At 23.1% G+C, this 21765-nt stretch overlaps 1 protein-coding gene across 1 annotated transcript; it reads right to left on the bottom strand.

The window, feature by feature from the left end:
- Positions 1 to 167: 167 nt before the first annotated feature.
- On the bottom strand, positions 168 to 21452 carry LOC145835945 (homeobox protein PKNOX2-like). The gene is made up of 13 exons (XM_082943716.1): positions 21384 to 21452; positions 19967 to 20061; positions 19368 to 19425; positions 19094 to 19201; positions 17855 to 17937; positions 12133 to 12220; positions 9747 to 9831; positions 9394 to 9515; positions 6714 to 6851; positions 6233 to 6309; positions 3992 to 4145; positions 3064 to 3172; positions 168 to 771 (listed from the first exon to the last, which is right to left on the bottom strand). Exons 1-13 carry the CDS (start codon positions 21435 to 21437, stop codon positions 707 to 709), a joined length of 1236 nt encoding a protein of 411 aa, XP_082799842.1. The 5' UTR covers positions 21438 to 21452; the 3' UTR covers positions 168 to 706.
- Between the last annotated feature and the right edge of the window lie 313 nt (positions 21453 to 21765).

The raw sequence follows: 21765 nt of genomic DNA on the forward strand, positions 1-21765 counted from the left end.
ATATAAACAAGTTTTGAAATACTAAGTAACAGCAAACAAACATAAAAAGTTATAAATTTATTCAAACAAAAAATATAAAAAACAATTTTGACACAAAAATTTTTGCTTCATATAAAAATGATCTTTTTTTTTAACTTGTGAAATTTTGCAATGACTGCACATAAATAAAAGTATAAATGACTTTATTAAACTATAATAATATTTTGAACTTTTCTGTTTTCAAAGTAAAAAATGACTCAAAAAATATTAGTTACTATTTATTCATAGTTTGTAGTTTAAAAATGGATTTGCTTAATAAATTAACTTACTTAAATGACTAAATACTGATATCTCAAAGGAATAAAGTTATTTGCATACAATTTTGTAAGTTCAACTTGAATTCAAAAAGTATTCGACTAAATAAAAAAATGTAAGTAGTTCAATAAAAAGTGAGTTATAAAAAAAAACTCAAAAAATTAATTATTTTACTTTTTCTAAAACAGTGGTACCAAAAGTTGTGCACCGAACAAAACTAACAAAAACCTGAATTTAACTTTCACATCAAAACAGTGTGTGCAAATCTTGAAAACAAAAATTTTTTAAAAATGTAGCCATTGTATGAAAACCATCAAACTTTTATTAAATGCAATATTTATATAAACTTTTTTTCTGCATTCCTCAGTCTTCCAGCATTCTTCAAAAAAAAAATCCCCCATTCTGATACTTTTCATCTTTCCGCTGAATCGTTTTTGGTCACGTCGTTGTTTTGTGACGTAACATTAGATTGGTTTGCTGAAAAGTAAGTAAAATTTTTTCACATTACTTATTAATATTTTTTGTATTCAGATATAGGATGCTTTAACACTGGTAAATAATTTTCAGTTGGTGAAGTAATAATAGCCTAATAAACTATTTAAAAAAGTGTTTTCGAAATTTAAATTGAAATCACAGCTATCCTAACTTTAAATGTCATGAGTTTACAATAAACTTAACTTTAATTTAAACTAGACCTTGAAAAATTTAGGCAAATTCAATTCAAGTTGAAATCCAATAGACTATTTTAATAATGATCTAAAATATATCTATATCTTTATCTTTTTTAAGCGTTAAAAACTTATCTATTCTTAATAAAAAAAAAAAAAACTAATTTCGATTCTAACTTAAATAATGTGGTGGTTTAAACTAACAAACTTTTTAAACTGTAAAAAAGATAAATACCATGTTTTTTTCGAGCTTTTAGTTCATTAAAACTGAATATTTTACCGTAGATTGTTTTTAATACAAAATAATAGAGCTACTTGTCAATTAAATACGAATAAAACATGTACAAAGGTTTTATTTCTGAATTTGTGAAATATATTTACAAAAGTAAACTTTCAAATTGTTTTTTGATGCGACAATTTCATTAAATTGCCGACGGAAAACTAAATTATAATATCACCTTTTTATGTGTATTTGCTGTACCTTTGCGAACTTACGATAAATAAAATATACATCAAGTTGTTATGTTTTATAAAAGAAAAATGATCAAAAATCGCCCCTGTTTGAGGCAAAATTGAAATAGAATACTTAAATAGTATAGTCTATTGAACGACAAAAAAAAAGACGCTCAAAATTTTTAGTCTTAGGACCTGGTGCACGAAGAACCTTTCGGTTATCGAGTCGCACACCACGGATACCTTTTAACGTCTTGCCCAGGACTGAAAAAGTTGAAATTAAAAATTATTTAAGGTTGTTATTATGACGTATAAACTTAAATACCTGGTTTGACCAGCAATTGAAAAACTTATTAGCTATTTTTACGCATCATTGAGTTTGCATTTGTCAAGTAAATAGTTTATTGTATTCGAAAGCACGAAGCGTTCTTTGAAAATGCCGCCAGCTGATTTAAGTAGTTGTTTATAATTATAATTACAGACAAATTGAGCAATGTTTTTAGCTAAATTGAATTGATCTGTTTATGAAATGTACAACACAAGTATAAAGCAAGTTTAGCGGTTTGCATTGAATTAACTAATAAGTTTACAATAGTTTAACAATTCTCTTCATAATTAGTCAATTTTCGCATGTATATCAATCATAACAAGTAGTATTTGGCCCCATTTTTAAGTTCGTAACTGCACTTGTCTTAACTGTGTCTTAATTTAGCTTGATACTTAGCACCAAACAAAAAGTGTCGAATCAACCAGAAATCATTCTAAACATTATTATTCGTAACATACATACTAAGCACATTATTGGACGCATTATTTTACCTTTATCTTAAATAAAAACACCAAAAATGTAGACCACACGTCAACTTTAGTTAAATTGAAAATACAAAACGAGAAACAAAAATTCAAATTCAGCATGTTAATAAAAAAATTGAAAATCTGAATGTTAGTCAACGAGCAAAAGTTTGAACTAATATTAATTATTATGACATGAACCTAGACCTGATTTGTGAACATGGTATACACACATTCTTTTATCTTATATTTAGACAAAAAAACACGAAATTTGAAATATTGCATGTCTCAGTAGAACTGAATATAATCAGCATTAAATCAGCATTAGTGCAATAAAATACTTTAAAACTATAAATTACCAGTTTAAATATTACCATAAATCACGCAAAGTCTATACCACATTATTGGACACATTCTCTTACCTTATATTTTGATAAAAGTACCAAAAATGTTGACCGCATGACAGTCTTAATTGGACTGAATACACAAAACGAGAAATAAATATAACTAGAATGCAAATTAAGCTTATGACAAATTTAAAATCTAAATATTAATCAGTAACCAGAGGTTTCAAATATTAATTGATCATTATCAATTATCAAATTAACCCTATACATCCTTGGTGTAGAATCTTTTAAAATTTTTGTTATTGAAATAAGAATACGAAAAATGCCACTGAAAAAGTAAGGTTTTTTTACAATCCACTTTTTTTACATTGAACTTGAAAAAATGCTTAAAATGTACTAAGATAAAAATTTATAAAAAAGAGAACAAGTCCATGTTACAAACTATTTATTCTACCTGAAAAAGTACCAAAAATACTGAAATTCAAAATAAAAAAGCTTTTGTCACAAACCATTTTCGTTTTCACCGATGGAACCATTAGAGCTGGCATTGGAGGAGTTTTCCCCGTTTGAAGAGGTAGAAATGGTGTTTTCCGAACCATTTTTAGCCTGCTGCTGCACCTGTTTAATATAAAATACATGATAAAGTTAAGTTTTTTGTGTGTTACGTTTATCCCAGATTTTTAGAAAATCTTACAAAAATAAATTTAACGCATTGGAAAAAAAATAATTGAAACTGTAAACAATTTACAATCAGGGAAACTGATAAAAAAAGTAAGACAGATAAAAAAATAGGATTAAAATTAATAAACAGGTTTGCCTAAGTAATTTTTATTTTCATACATAAGTTCGTAGCTTTTGATCAGTTATGGGTCAATTTACTAGAAAAGATCTTTTGAGGACCATAGGTAAAAACCATCCATTTGAGAATTGTAAAACAAATAAAACTATTTTTGTTAAACAGAAAAATTAATTAAAAATTCATTTGTTAAACAATGATCAATTTTTATTTAATTTTAATGTGATGGAATCTATTCTTACTTAATTACTTAAGTACTGTTCGTGGCAGTAACAGTTTCAAGTATAAAAAAACTTTTTTTTAACAGCACTAGTACAGTTTTAACAGCACTTTAAATGAAATTTTGGAGTAAAAAATGATAATGACAATTCAAGCTTTAGAATTAAAAAAAAAAAAAATAGTTTTATTCATTGTTAATTCCAGAATTTGTCGAGGTTGTAGCCAAATTTAGTAGTTTTAAGTTTAGTCATTATTTAAACGTCAATACAATCTTTTTTTACAGTCTGATAATAAATTTTTTGTTCTATAGTTTTTAAAAATATATACTTGTTTTACCTGTAGATATTTTAATAGAAAAATGTACAAATATATCAGCATGCAAGCGGTAAAATAATGTTTTTTTTTAATATAGTTTTATGAACCTGCTGGTTCCAAAACTTGTCGAGGTTGTTGCTCCTGTTCCTGGCCGCCTTCTTGCTGGTCAGTTTGTTGGAAGATTTGGAGTCTTTTGATTGGTCGTTGGAGTGCGAGGCGTCCAACATCGGCTGCAGGATCCTCCTTCGGGCGTTTATAAACCTGTAAAAAAATTATCTATTTATTAAATTATTGGTTTGTGTATATGCTTGTAGAATTTTAGTGAGACTATACAAAAAATGATGGCACATACTAAAAAAAAAAACAAGTTTGAAGTGGTTTTTCTGTTGTACTGAAAACAGTATAATTTGTAAATAGTTTGTACTTATCAAAATCACAAGTCACAAGTATTCTATGGAAAAAAATATGATAGCAAAAAACTACGTTTAAAAAAAAAAAAAAGTGTTTTATTTTGTACATAATAAGAGTATAAATGTAACAAACTTCTACAAAATTTTTAATATGTTTTACTGTATTGATTTGTATAAAAATAGTGTAAACTTTTTTGATCAAGTAATTAATTTTAAATGACAGTTATAACGATTACACTTGTAATTTTACTAATTGTAAAACAAATAAAGTTTTAGAAACTGTACGTAAAAACTTTATCATGAATAAAAAGGAAATATTTCGTTCTTTTAGTAAGTTAATTAACATTTTTATCAGAATTTGATGTCAGTTGATTAATTATAATGTTGACAATTTTATTTTAATCATAAATAATTTTAACGACATAAACAAACTTAATTCTAAGCTTGTCTAAGACAGGAACTTGTTTCATTAGTTACAAGGCTATGTTTTTGGTTTCAATTAAAATCTAGTTTTAGAAATATTTTTATTTATAAAAGTCTAAATATAAAAATTAACAAACAACCTAACTAATGAATTAATAACCTTCAATGTAAGTTATCAGTTTATAACATAGCCTTACTTTTATAATTAATAGTTTATAAACATAAACTAATGCCATGAAATAAAGTATAAGTATTTTTAACCTAAATTGCAAAAACTAAAGTAGAACAAATAATTATTCTTAACTGTTGATAAACTAAAATATTAAATTTATTTAAGTACTAAAAGTATTTGTAATGAAATTGTATTTTTATGTGTTTTGAAAATAAAAACTTGATGAATTTAAATGGCGCCTAGAATCTAGTGGCTCAGACAAATTCAAAACAATCAAATGGCAATGAAAAAGTGTTAAAAGACATTTGGTTTGTCATCGCATTTATCAGCAAATTGATAAATATTTGATGATAATTGATATTATTTGTTAATGCAATATTTAACTTTCAATTGACGGTTTAAGTAGTTTCTGTATAAAGTTAAAAGGTTTTGATTAATTTTGTTGAAGACTGTAATACTTCTACTAGTTTTGATTTTTTAAGTTGCCGAAAAATATTTAGTGCTTAAAAGCAAGCTTAAACCTTTTTATTATGTATTTTAATGAAAACACAAACATTAGTATTTATCGTAAAAGTTTAAATATTTTTCATCAAAATTTGTTACGTTTCTGTTTCTTGTTTAAATTTGACAATTACATCAAGTTTTTATTTGATTTATGTTATTATTTTATAGTTAAATAAAACTCAACTTTTTACAATTGTTACACTAAAATCACCAGTAAATAAAATTATCATTGAAGAGTAAATAGAAATAGCCTTTTTACACTTAGTAAATAAATAAATAGTAAATAACTGAAGTATATACTAACTACAAATCAAAAACAATTATTATACAGTGTAGGCAGTTCTACTAGTCGATGGGTCAAATTTAACAGAAAAAATACTTTGCAAAACTATAAAAATTGAAAAAATATTTAAATGTAAGTTCTAATAAATTAGTCATTCAATTAACATTACTGTGCACTAAAGTTCAAATTATGTGCAAACTTTGGAATTTTTTTTACTAAAAATCTATATTTTATTTGCACAATTTTTTTTAAAGCTAAACAAAACGTCCCAGGCAAGAAGTTTTGTCGGGTGGTTATCTTTAGTTTAACTCCATAAAGATATATAAAGTTTAAAAAAATATAAATTTATATGAGTTAAGTAAACTAACTATATATTGAATTGTAACAATGTTACACTTGTTTTAGGTTCGAGTTTTAAATAAACTGGTAGAATAAATTATTTTTATATAAATTAAATAAACCAATTAGTTTTGAATAGTAACAAAGTGAGATTTGTTTGATATGCGACTTAAATAACTAAAAAAATACTATTTTTATAAAATTAAAATAAACTAACCAGTTATTGACTTGTAGCAGTGTGAGATTTGTTTGAGATGCGAGTTGTCTTTTTTCATCCTCAGTTGGGTATGCATGCTATTTTAATTAAACTAAATAAAAATAAAGTAAAATTTTCATATAAGTTGCGTAAAATACTAAAAATAAAGATTTATGCAAATAATTAGTTGTTTAAGTACTTCAATTGCATAATGAGTTACTATTATTTTAAGAAGTTACAATTTAACTATACTATTAACAGTTACATACTTATAAATATACATGTGTTTATTATGAGAAAAAAATTGTACTTTCAAGTTTTAAATACTTTGGAACCAACTTACTAGAAATAAGCTACAATAAAAAAACAGATACTTGTACAAGTCAATTTTAAAAAAACTTAATTAGAAAACTCTTAAATAATACGCTTTTTTGTAACAAAAACACAAAAAAAAAACAAAAACATAATATTAAATATATTCTATATATTTTGTCCAACTAACAACGATGTGTGAAAAGAGCCAGCTTCTTAGTATTTCAGTTGCTTGTTTGGGTAATACCCCTCTCTTCTGTTTCCTGATTGGTCCGTTTTCCTCGAATCCTTGAATCTGATTGGTTCTAACGCTCATATGGTGGTTGTACTGTAAATTTATTTAATATTTTACAAAATAAAACTTTAAGGGAAATTTAAAGTTCAGAAATCAAGTTTTACATGCATACAGCTCTAAATTACACATATATATTTTTGTCTTATAGTGAAAAATTAATTCTAAACAGACTTAACTTCTAATAAAAAAATATTTTGGAAATTCTTTAATTGCTACCTTTTTACTTGTGGCTTGATTTGAATAATATACACCAGAAAAGTTTTTTTTTTTGACAGAAATTATTTTTGCTTGAAATACAAGATTGTTAATTTTATAATGAATAAACATAACTCTCTAAAAACTAACTAACTTTAAGGGTATAGTTGACTGAATATCTTAATAAAAATAGTTTTCTTATAACGTTTTCGATCAAGTTTTCAAAGTAGTGTAGTAAATTTTAAATTTGACTATAACATGTTTTACAAGCTGTTTTATTCAATTTTAGTTTTGTAAAAAAAACTTAACTATTACTATGCTTTCAAACTTACTTAAGCTACAACAAATATAATAAAAACAACGTGAATCTCATTTATTGCCAACGGTTATAAGTAGTAGTTTATGGTTTTAAATTAATTTAAAAAACGAATTACATATAAATTAAAGTCGTTAATAAAGCATTATAAACATTTTTTAATCAAGAGATTTTTTTGTAGAATAAAACATACCTTAACATTGTATTTTTATATAATTAAGTTGTAATGCAACTAGTATTTCGCTTCTCATAAAATAAAATTTAAATTCAATAGAAAATACGAATTTAATTGTTCGAACGTGATCAAATAATTACCTTCTATGAAAAAAAATTCGGTAAACCTTAACCATTTAAGAGATTATTTGGTGTTGAAACGAATTTTACAAGTTGTTAAAGTCACGTCTCATTTTAATACTTGTACATAAATAAATAAATTTCGTACAATACTTGTAAACAAACACTTAAATTGCTTCTAAGTTCGAGTAATTTATTATAATCTTTTTATTTTCTCACAAATTCAGTTTACGCTTAAGGGTGCTTTAAATAAACAAACAAAAGTTTTTACTTTGTTGTTTACGTTTTAAGCAGTTTATTTTATTTTGTTACATTTTTAATCCGTAAATGACTGACTGGCTGAGTTTATATATGTCTTGAAGGTTTACAATCTTAAATCTTTGTGTTTATAGTTTATAAATTTTTACAAGTTCATAGAGGTTTTAAATATAAAGATTATATATACTTTATGTGAAATCTAAACAAAAAGTATTAAACTATGTTGCATAATTTTTATAAATTTTAAGTTGTAGTTTTCTAGTTTAAACTTAAGTATTCAGACTCAAACTAGTTCCGAGTATATGCGAAAAACGGGTTTCTTTGATTTACTTACAGTCATCAGTAATTTTTTTTTACTTTTAGATATATGTGTACACATTATCATTTAGGTATTATTCAGGTAAAAATTAAAAATAAACATATCTAAAATAACTTTTGAATTATTATTTTTGTAAAAAAATAGTAAACATATGAGAAGATAAGAATACTTTAAACTGTTTGTTAATAACTTATTAGCTCATTTACAGCTATTTCAAAATTTTACTTTATATCTTGTGCTCAAATTTCAAATAAACAGTTTTTTAGTATAATTTCTTGTTAATTGAAAATTAATTATAGATTATTTTGCTCAAGGTTTATATAAAGTTGTAATGTAACTATAGGCATTACAATATTTATAATTCTAACATTCTAAAGTTAAACGTAATAGCATAATAATAACAAGTACATCAAACAAATATTATGTAAATAAAACTTCTTTCAAGTTTACAAACTTACCATTAACAAAAATAAGTCTTAAAATGTCAGTTTAATTTGGTAAAATAATTTTTAGTAAACAAAACAATTTAATAATTTTTTCAACAGAAATTTCAACTCGTGGATCATTAACGTGACTAATTATTTATTGAATTTGTTTTCAAAACTACTTAAATCATCATTGTTATATGAAAAACACTTTCATATTCAAACTACTTGTTTTGAAATATGATTTACTAGGTTTGATAAAAAATTGACAGACAGTTTTTTTGTTAGTCTAGTTAGTTTGTTTTAGTTTTATTCCATCTAGAAATAAAACTTCTGAGAAACTATTATATTTTGATAATTTTGGGTTTTAAGTGAAACTATTTGATTTTTTTTGCATAAATGTTCGTTTTGTCATTTTCAAAATTTAAAAAACAAAAACTAAGTTTGCATAAAACATCTCGAAATATATTTTTAACATAAGTATATTATATTATAGACTTGTATACAACTTTTTTTAAACTTTATGAAGTGTTTCCTGTTTAATTTTATGACTGTAAAACTATTGTTTCATACTTAAACCCAGAAATAAATTGGTAACTATTATTATTGATGATAAATGTTTATCCTAAGTTACAATTTTTTGACTATTAATCTGACAATCAACTATTTTTTTTGTTATGGTAATAAATTTCCAAAAGCTCAATATAATCTAAGTAAATAAACGTAAAGTTGTAAACACAAGTAAGTATTAATATAAATTTATTGTACCTGATGGTTGTTTTGATGGTTGTTTGCTGGAGCTGCTACCTGGTTTAATGGTGTCGAACCATTTACACAAGAACCATCCTGGTATTGCTGGTACTCAGAGGAACCATTAGTAAAAGAAGAGCCTAAATAGTTTTGCGTGTTTATTTAAACTTAAAACACATTGTTAAAATAACAAGATCAAATTAAATTAAATTAAATTTAAACAACTGGATTGAACGAATAAAATTTTAATTTAAGTTGAATTTTTAAATATCAATGCAAAAACTTTTCAGGTTTATTGTTTTTCAATCATTTAATTAAACAAACATTTAGTATATCAATACATTTTAACTTCAATATGTAATAATTCAAACCCTGCATGGAAATAATTTCACCGTTCGAATTGACGGTGACGTTAGAATTTGGTTGGTTGGCCATGGAGACGTGCTGTTGGTTAGACTGAAAAAATTTGAAAATATTGAAAATAATCTTTAATGCTAACGTTTTTTAAATAATAACATATTAGCAAGTAATTTATTAAATATTGTTTAATAATAAGTAGTTCTGTAAGTAAGAAGATACAATAAGTAATTGGAATTTTTTATTATTATGACAAGCAATACAAACCTTCAAAATGGATATTAAAACAAATATATCTATTTTTGCAAAGCTTGAATTAAAATGATTGTGAAATTGACCAAAAAATTAATCATACTTCTAAAAAACATTAAAAAAACATTATCTTTAGTTTCAAAAATCCCGATTTAAAGGTCAGTTATAGTTTATACTTTAAGTCTGCTCTAAAGTCTGTGGTAAGATTAAGTAAACATAGCTTTGATACTTTGGTGTATTCTAAACTTATAATTTTGATTAGTTTCAATTTAAACTTAATGGACTCACTAAGTATTTCAAATTTATGCATTAAACAAATGTTTTGTTTAATTGAACAATAATACACCGTACTATTGTACTTTAAAATATTCTTTCTCAAAATAAATGTAACTTTTAGTTTAGTATATAAACTACTGCAAAGTATATTTTAACTTTTTTAAACCAAATAATATAAAACTGAGACTGATACTTAAATTTAGTATGAGTTGAATGCTTTAAGGTTACTATTAAACCTAGATTTAAAATAGGATTAAAAGTAAATCTTATTATTGAGCAGTAAAAAGTATAAATTTTAAGTCCGACAATTCAAATTCTTAAGAAAATTAAAGGGCCACAAATTTAAGGTAAAAAATACTTTAAAAAGATAAAAATACATATTTAGGTCTAATTAATACCTACAGACTATTTTCTTCTGTTTGAAAGCTCTTGAATATTTTTCGAGATATGGCTAAAATTAGTTTAAAAGTATAGTAATTTTTCGTAATTTTTAAATATCTCTTGTAATATTTATTTTCAGTTTACTTTGACTTATTTTTTAATATATGGTCTCATAAATTTTTGAATTTATAATGTCCGAATTCAAATTTTCATTTAACCATAAACTTCATAATACAAAGCATATTTTTTTAATAAATTTTATACATATTTAAAAAATATTAAGCATGTTTAAACCTAGACATACTAAAATTTTTGATGTACTGATGTTCAATTATCGCTATTTATAGCCACATTAACTAACTAAAACCTTGAAACTTGTAAAACCTTCAAACTCACTTGATTTTAAGCTTAACCAAATATTAAAAAATGTCGTAGTGATTTCGTAGTGCTAGAACGAAAACAAATAATTGATATTTTAAAATCGATGTTAAATTTAAATTGTCTAGCTGTCAGCAGATTTAAAATAAAAATATTTGTAATATTCAATTTGTATTTGTTAAATCTGTCATTTTTCTGAAACTAAAATGTTGCTTAGTTTATTTGCAAATTGTTAATTATCGACGATTTTAAAAAAAGTTTGCAGATCTTTTTGTTTGCTTTAACACTGTTAATTTTTCATTTTTATATTAAATTATACACCTAAAAGGTATTAGTTGAAAAACAAAATTGAAAATTATAGTAGGTAGTAAAATATTGTTCAGTTATTTTCAATTTAAAACAAGAACAATTTGATGCATCCTGAAAAAGTAATTATCGTTTAATTTCTAGATTTGTTCCAGAACATTAAAACTGTTAATTAACTTGTTTTCGACCATAAACTATTTTTCTAGGGAATTCTTTAAATGTACAACCGTCCATTAAAAGGATATTAGCAAATAAATGAGAAATAAATTGTGTAAAGTGTGGTATGAAAAGACAATAAACAAAATTGTTGTAAATTGTTTGAACAGATTTTCCCTCGGGCAGTGTACTTACACACAGAAGCTAAATTTAAACTAACTTAAGTGTAATTGGATTTGAACGCTTTGATACTTTTATTTTCGACATATTCTTATTAAAGGTAAAAAAATTAAAGAGCGCGTATAGAATAAAAAACATATAAAAAGTTTCTATAAAAAATGTTACCTTTGAGCTTTTTTACAGTTTCTTTATGATGTAACTATTGTATTTATATACTTCCTGATAAAAGTTCGTGAAATGAAAATTTGTGGTATGTTTTACAAGTATTAATACACCTAGTTTAGTAACAATTAAATCTGTAATTGATTGAGTAAAAAATATTTTAAGTTGTTATCTATTTGTGGTCAGTCAAAAACACTGCTTTGAAATATATTAAAGTGACTAGAAATTACTAGGATTAATTGTTGTCATTAACTTAATTTTATCATTCTTTAATAATGAAAAGCAAAAGTTTTAAATAAAAAAACAAACCATTATATTAGAATCGTTGTATCCGTTTGAAACTTCGCCTCTGAGCAAATTTTCAGAATGCATTTTTCCCTTCAGACAAGTTATATACCTAAAGTTTAAAAATTACACTTTTAATATTTAGTTTCTGACGTAAGATATTTTCAATTGGTTTAAAATTTTTGATTAAATATAAAATTTCTTAACAATTAAAGTATAAAACTAATTATCAGTTCTATCATAAAATATTAGCAAATTTAAGTTTAGAAATATAAAACAATATTTACTAGTAAAAGTTCAATTTTGTAACACATATCAATATAAAAAGTTTTTAAATCACGCTACAAATAACAATATGTGTAAATAGCAAACAATTTCGTTGAAACTTTGAGAAAAGTATAAGTTGACCTAATGACTTATTGAAATAATAAATATTTTCAACAGATGTTTAATGTTTAGTGTCAAATGTTTATTTTTCATTCTTGTGTCAAATAACAACTAAAACTTTCACCTTATTTCAAAAATTATGTCGATTCTTTTGAAGCTAAAAGCTATGACACAAATAAACTTCTTTAGTTTTTTGTAGTTTTAATATCAACTAAGTTGTGCATTTTAGACAAATAAAACTTAGGTTGTTTTTTCCAAATGGATGTACATTATTAATATTTTAAAAAACATTAAAAATATAGATTGATCTTGTAACCAAAATAAAAAAACTGAAAGTTTTTGTATCTTATTCAAGCTTTACATATTTAAAAATATATACATAAACATTTAATTGTTGTTGCAAAACCGGTTAGTTTATTTTTGTATTTATAAATTAAAACGTACTATTAAAAAAAGTTTAAGTTTACTGATTACTTCTTAAAAACTGTTTGTTTTATTGTAGGTGATTTTTTATTTCAAAGTTTAGTTTAAAAACAAATTTATTTATGTACATTCCTTTAATTTTTTTTATGTTATTTTACAAAAACAAATTATTTTATAAGTTCAGAGTTTTGTACTATTTGTTTTACTATTACTGGTTATTAAAAACATTTATGTTAGTTTGAAAATAAGTTTATTTCGTATAAATGACTAATTTCTTGAGTAGTATTTGATTGAAGATTTGAAATTAAATCTCATAGTATTAGTGAAATTAAAGTTAAAAGTTAAGATTAATTTTTTTAAGTATCGGTTAATCTTACGTAGATGACCTAATAAACTTTTAAATTCTCAGCAATTTATTTTTTATTAAAAATAAACAGTTAACGTAATAATTTATCACCATTTCTACTACGAAACAAGATTCGATTAAAATGAATTATTTATGTGTTTTGATTATTATTAAAAGTGAAAAATTCTACCAATGTTGAATAAATTAATTACTAAATTACTTTAAACTATATTATACAAAAATTTTAAAATTATTACTCTACTTTGTCTGGCTGAAATATTCTAGTTTAAAATCTGAAGTTTTCATTACAGATCCAAAAAAGTTATCTTGTTTACTTATAAACTAACTTTAACTTATTTCAAAATTTAGAAAAAACAAACTTTGTTATTTAATATATCATTCCTAAAAAAGCCGTTGATTGAAAATTTATAATTGAGTTTTTTTTATGTATAATAAAAAATGCAAATGATAAATTTTTCATTAAATTAAAACAGTTAAATAATGAATAAAATATTTGACAAAAATCTTTTTTGTAAATTCGTAAAGTGGAACGTGTTTATGAACACTTAAAAAATTTTTTTTTAGGTTTATCAAAATTAGTATTAGTTCTTGCAAAATTATTCTATGTTAGTTTAATCTTACATAGGTAATTTAAAAGTGTTCAAAAAAAGTTTTTGTTTATTAATGTGAAATTTAATAAAATAGGTATCACAAGTTTTAAAAAAAGTACTTTTTAATCCACTATTTATTTAGTTTTACTCAAACAAGCATTTTAGCAAGTTTACTTTTTTCTCAAAAAACTTTTGGCTTACTCAAATTTTTAAATTATTATTGTTTTGGTCATAAAATCTTTATCCAATTTAGAAATTACACTTGGTCACACTTATACATTCATAATCATGTTTATTAAGAACTTAAATCACAAGTAACAAGATTAGCAAATTTTTTGAATGTCAGAAGTGTAAAAATGACACCAAATATAATAATCGATTGGACACAGCGGTAATACTAAAAAGTTTAATTAACAACTTTTTACATCTCTGCATAGGTAATGTATTACTTAACAAGTTTGAACTGTTTTCTCAGTATTTTATGATGATTTTTCATAAAAAATACTTGTTTTTTTAGAATTATAATTTATAGAGCAATTTCATTCATCGGTGGTTTGTATGGAGTTAAAAGGATTAAACTAGTTTGTTAATCAACTTTTAAATTGGAATTTAAGTTTTTAAACTATTGCCGATTAATATTTTTTGTTCAATTAATTTTTTATTAATGAAAAAACTATATTAATCAATAATATAGAACTAGAATGATTCTTTAATGACTTAAAGGTTCAAAAAAAAGTTACAAATCAGTAAAAAAAAATTTAAAAAGTAATTAAACATAATAGTTTACTAGACCATCAACTGCTAGTTAGTATTAAAATTTTGCTCATAGCTTACAAAAAAGTAAGTCAAATAATTCAAAGTAAATTTAATTTTACTAGAAATCTAAATTAGGATTTTTTAGCAGTAACTAGTCATTAAGTTATCTTAATAATTCAACGGAATTTAAATAAACAGTTTATTGTCGCTCAGATCAAATAGAATCACTTCAATTATGACGCAATACCGACAATTATGACGTAGTAATTGACAGTTAAACGTTTATCAATCATTAGCGAAAACCTTGGTGGCATTGTTTTGAAATACATCAATTTTTATAAAATTACACTCTAATGTTATCAAATTGAGTAATAATAAAAATTTTTGTGTTTGTTATTTTTAACATCACTTTATTTGCGTAAGTTGAGTTTATAGTTTGAATAAATATAGTTTTGTAAGAAACACCAAATGAACTTTTATAATAGGGTGGTAGTTACTTCAATGTTATTTCTTGACGCAGTTTAGTAAATAACTTCACATTAACCTAAAAACTTTATTTAACTGCTGAAGAAAACTTATTTATTTTCAAAAAAATCATGAACAACTTCAATTCGTAATAAATATAGAGTTTTTACTAAAACGTACTAAAAAACTCTACTTAACTTTAAAAAAAGCAAAAAAGATCTAAATTGTAGCATTTCTGCTATTATAATAAATCTAATTACCTCTTTACTCAAATTATGAATTGATTAATTAATACAATAATTAGCTATTTTATATTAAAAATTATATTGGAGAAGTGTAATTTAAAAGTAGCTAGATAACAGTTTAAAAATTATAGTTTTTTGGCTTAGAATGTTATATTTTTATGTTCTATTAGAAAACTACTTGTTTGTTTATAGTTTATATATATTACAAATAATCAAAAGTTTTAGGAAATTTTCATATTTTTTGTGTAATAATTTTCCGCTCTTAGATAAGAAGCATAAATAATGAAGTAAATTAGGAATGACTTTTTAGCTGTTTAATTATTAATGCAACCACATTAAATTATAACCTTCTCAAAGTTTGCTTTCATAAAAATATTTACATTATGAGTTTTGATACCAAATCTATAAATTGAAAAAAAAGTATGTTTAAATATAAATAGTTTACATTTTTAGTTTGTGTTTTTTATTTTCATCACGTATTTATAGTTGACCAATTTATTTTCAATTTTTGTAAGTAATTATGGTTTCTCACACACTGTTTACTAGTCTATTCAACTTTTAATTCTGCAACTTATTAAAAAAAATTATTTGTCTAGAATTCAAGATATGTATTTTGTGTAATGTAACAAAAATAGACCGTAATTTTTACTGATTTTGTAAAGCTACTTTGAATTTATTTGTATTAAAATTAAAGTACATTTATCAATACTTCGAATTAGAAACATAAATTATTAAACATATATATTTTTTTTTTAATATTTTTTCTACAATAAGTTTAGCTTTAAAATAAAAACACTGGTGCAAAAATAAAAGAAAAGTTTCACTAAAGTAAAGAAATAACTTTTGTTTCTTAGGAACTTGTTCCAACAACTTAAATATTTAACCTTAAACTTTTAAACTAATTATATATGTACAACAATTCTTAATAATAAAAAATTATCTAAATTATAAAGAGTACTATGTTATTAGCTATTTAGTCTTCCTCATATACCATATAATATCTAATGTTAAGAAATTATGATTTCTTTACTTGAATAATAACAAATTTAGTTACGCTTCATTTCATGTAACATATATAGTATTCAAAAAATAAAAATAAAACAATGATAATGCAAAAAACTAAATACATTCATTAAAGATTATAAATAAAAAAAATATATAAATCAAACTTTTAAACAAAATAAAAACTTTCATATTTTTAATGGAGACTGAAACTATTTTGATACAAACTATTTGCAAATTAAACAATGCTTCTTTAACAATTTGTTGATAAACACATCTATATATCATTCTCTTTTCTTCACATGAACAAGTTTTTCTTCATTATAAAGAAAGATAACAAATATAAATCTGTTAGCCAGTGCTGTCTTTTTATCTAAAACGAAACTGTTTAACCAAATCTAGTAAACTTACTAATAAAAACGTTTTAACGCATATAATACAAAACTTAAGTACTACAACTGAAATTAAAAAATTATAACTTTTAATTGTATTAAATTATGTTAGTTAAATAAATTTAAAAATGAAAATTGATTATTACAGCTGTTATATTTAGTATACAAAACAATTTACGCATCTTATGCTAAAGATAAAATAAATCAAAAAAAAAATTGAAGTTTTATCCATTTTATGATAATAAAGTTACTTTAAGTTGTTATACAATCAATATATTTGAATTCTATTGATTTTTTTCTATAACGATTTTTACTATAAACTTAGTAGTTTTGTATATCAGTTTAGTATATTTCTTCTGACTATCAATCGTTTACTTAAGCTATTATAACCGTATTTATATTATTTACTCACTTTTTAATAAATCATTGTTATTTCAGCTGATTTATACGCTTTATAAGTAAAAATATTTTTATAATTATTATCTATTTGTTTATATGAACACTTTTAGCATACTTAACTTACTAACTGATTTTCAATGTAAAAAAAATCATAACAGATTAAAAGGTTCAAAACAAAATATTTCATTTACTTAAATTTCCACTACTTTTTTCAAAAAATATCAAACTATAATTTAAAATATAAACAAAAATGTGTTGAAAATTTTCAAAAACCTGTTTATGTTAAAAACAAAAAGGGATTTATAATTTTTGGCTATCCAGTCTTAACAGCAATATTCTGAGGCATTTATGATGTCATAAAGATATTTGTTTTCAAAAATTCAAAGCAAATATCTCAAATTTCAAGTTATAACAGTTTACTTTGTAAACAGAAACTCTTCTGATTGTTATTATTTAGCTTTTTAAAACTTTTATTTCATGGTTTTTGGAAATATTGACATATTGAAGTATTATAAGCTGCATAAATGCTTCTACGAAAACAATAGCTTAAATAATCAGAATGCTGCAATTATATTTAGCAGCATTTATTTGTGATTTTATAATTTATTTTTATGTTCTTAATTAACTTAATAAAATAAAAATAAAACTGCTTAAGTTGTTTAAAAAGTCAATTATCAACTTACCTTACAAATAGAAAGTATTTTATGCAAAAATATCAACCTGTTACAGAAATCTTTGCAAAGTTCTTGAACTTTTTCTAGTTCTAAAAGGTGAATTCTTAAAACTTGTACGGCTTTCATCATCTAAAATTGTTTTTTTATTTAGAAGTTGTTTAATACTTATAGTAGAATATATTTTGTTAAATTTTACTCACAAAAATTCCAATCAAAAGAATTTTTACACAAGTTTAAGTTTTAGTACATTACTTTAACTTAAATTAATTATTAGGCTATTAGCCAAACACACTCTCTTATAGTTATACATTTGAAGCTCAATATCTGAAACAGTTATCAAGTTAAATAAACTTAATTTAATATTAATACTTTCATTACACATTCTCTAGCTTTAACTAAATAAAAAGTATAGATACTATTTGAAAATAGTTGAGATAACAAAAGTAACTTTTCACAAGTTAAAATTTTCTAAAACATGTTCACCAAGCTTAAAATTCTTATTAAATGTATTTTATTGAATATAATTTACAGACATTTATATTTTTTCTACACGTTTAGCTAGTTTCCTGTGGTTTAAGCAATTGTATGAAGCTCAAAAAAATTATTCTTTATTTAGACATGTTTTAAACAGATTATACTTTAAGTTTTAGAAAAACAAAATTTGTATAAAGTGTTCATAAAGAAAAATAATTGACAAAATATATTAGAATAACTTAGAGTAAAAATATGAGTTGATTAGCTTGTTTAGTTATAATACAATATGAACAAATTGTTTTTTTAACGTTTTTAACTAAAATTTAGTAAATAAACATATTTTTTAATTATAAGTGTCATAAGATTTTACAACCACATAGTAATTATAAAACACTTGTATGTTTTGTTTTAGTACTTAGATTTCTTGTAGCCACTTAAATAAATCCCCAATGATTTAAAACATCAAAGTTTCCAGTTTTAAATACGTCAAAAGAACAGTTTTTTAAGTTACATTAAAACGTAAAAAATAAAAACTATAAATATAAATAAACTTATATGAAATATTGTTATAATTTCGTATAGGTTTTAATACGGAAGAGACAAACAAATACTACTTCAATCCAAGATACAAATAAAAATTTAATTAGCAACAAGATTGTTAAATTTTTGGTTCTCCATGTGAATACTTCTGTGATCATAAAAAGAAATAAAATTTAAACAAATTAGCCAGATTGTCAACTTCTAAGTTTTCCATGTAAATATTTCCTTGATATAAAAATAAGAAAAACAAAGAATTTTTTTAATAATTTACCAGGTTGTCAACTTCAGGGTTCTCCATGTAAATGTTACCCTCTCTAATATTTCTCCTGCAGAATCCCTGGATCTCCTCATCTGTGGAAGAGCCGTCCACAAGGTTGTCCTGAAACAATATTTATTTGTTAAAAATAATTTCACAAGTCGCCCGGAGTAGCAATAAAACTTACAATAAATTGTTTATTGTTTACCTTAAACTTTTAATCTGAATGGCAAAAATATTTATAAAAACATACAATTATTTATTTAAGTAATGTTTATACATTTTCTACCTGAGTTGCCTGCTCACACTTGTTGAAGAGTAGCTCCAATAGCGGCCATAGTGAGTGGCTGAAAAAAAAAGATATAAATGTATGACTATAAAATACTTTCAAAAAATTATTAGAATTAATTTTAAGATTCTGGTTATAAATACAGACAAGTTATTGAAAAATTATGTTTTTATTTACTGTTTTTCAACTCATTTGTTTTGAATGACTATAGAACAATTTAAAATGTTAAAATTATTCTGAAAGAAACTTAATTGAGGTAATAATGAAAATAAATTAAAAAGCTTTTTTGAAAAGCTAATACCTCATATTATTTTAAGTGTTTGATAAGATTTAAAAATAAATAAATATCACTTATAGTTTATCATACTAACAGTGTGAAAATAGTTATTTATAAAAAGTTATAAACAAAATGTTGTTGTAAAATCTTATTTTAGTTTATTATGAAATTTAAAACAAATTATCATATATGAGTATTTGAAACTTTCTAAAGAAGAATTATAATATTTTTGTCTAGTAAAAGATATAAAAATGTATAATCAAAAAGGCGTTTTTACAAAGTAAAACAAGTCTTATCAATTTCAGAAGTGTTATAAACAAACTTTTTAATAAGCATTTTGTCTTTTTCTGAGATAGAATAATCCACGTCATGTTTGTTCATTTCACCATTCATTTGGTTGCCATTCATCTGGTGTTCCTATAATAATTTCATGGTTTTGTATACAGGAGTTGTTTGCATTATAAAATTAAACTTTTTTTTACTAAGTGCAAACTTAATATATTAAGAAACTTTTAATTAATTTTAGTTTAATAAGTAAACGTTTTCACCAATACTAACACATAATTTTTGGTTGAGGTTATGCTATAATATTAACTTTTTTTTGGTACACAACAAAGTAAAGTTGGCTTTGCATCAAATAATGTTTTTTAAATATTAAGTAAACTGAAATAAAAAAATTTAAAACTTTTTATGAATTTTACTCAAAAACTTTATGAAATTGAGGTTTTGTTTCATAATTAAAATATTGTTTTGAAACGAGATTTTAAAAATACATTTTATTGTAATTGACAAAATAACAGCTAGACATGATGTATTTCATTGTAAACAAGTTTTGTTAAAACAAATAAATTAACAACTGTAACAGGTGTTCCAAGTTGTAAACACTAACTTTATTACACTGCTGATCAAAGTATTCAAATAAATAATAAAATTTTATTGGTTGTGATTTTTCAATTTCGTTTTTAACATTTGATGTACACAAATCAATTAAATTTTGTTTAACAGCTGAGTAAATCCTTTAATTTTGTTGTAAGTTTTTTGAACTGGATAAATTATCTTTTTATTACATTAAAATTGAGTATTAAATGGTATGATTTACTATCAATTTTTAATTTCAAAATTATTATAAAACACTTACAAAACGCTTTATCATTTAAATCACTTAAAGTTTCTTTAAAAGTTTATTAATATAAAAAGTCAAAAGGTAATAGTTTTTTTTTTCCATATAGTAAATAAAGCACACACACGTAATATAATGTAATTTAAGTATTCTAGCTGTTTTTGTTATTTTACAAAACATAACTTGTTTTTATATTTGCAATTCATGACAAATTTCTCACAAAAAGACAGTAATTTTAAATTTCTGGTTGAGTTTAACATGCTTCAATGCACATAATTATCTTAAATTTTTGAATCTTACAGCCTAATTACACCCAAAAAAAACTTGTCATTGTGAATTTTTTAATTTGAAAATTACAAACAACACTTTGTTACATTCCTTATAACTTAAAAACACTAGTAAAAAATACCAAGTAAAAAAGAAATAATAGACAATGTAGAGCCAAAAAAACCAGCTAAACAAGAGTCAGCTTGTCAATTGAAATCAAGTATTAAAATAACAATAAATAAAACAAGTTATTAAAAACATATTTTTGTTTGATTTTTAAGCTATCCAAATACAAAGATTTCTATATTTACTAGTTTACTGCTATTATTTTTATTATTAACTTCCAGCTTACTTGATTAGGAGGTTGCATTGTCACAAATTCTTGATTATTTCCATTTTCCATCATTTTTTTTTAGTTTCTACATATATTTTAAATTTAATATGAAATAAACTACATTTTTTTGAAAAAAATAAAAAGTATCACCATTTGTATCATGTGGTGTATACTTATCAAACATTTGTTGATTTTTACTTATATATATTGTTAGCTTATTGATAAAAAATTTTTAAATGTAATATTATGTATTGAATCACTGTAAGTTAAGAGAAAATAATTTATTTTTATGGTATGTCAATTTAAGAAACTAAACTTTAATGAAATAAGGTTTGTGGGCTTTTAAAATAAACAGATTTTGTAACATTTTAAAACACAAGGATAGAAATGTTTAACTATT

This window comes from Thalia democratica, chromosome 5, assembly GCF_965202585.1.
Source record: "Thalia democratica chromosome 5, ktThaDemo2.hap1.1, whole genome shotgun sequence".
Classification (NCBI taxonomy): Eukaryota; Metazoa; Chordata; class Thaliacea; order Salpida; family Salpidae; genus Thalia; species Thalia democratica.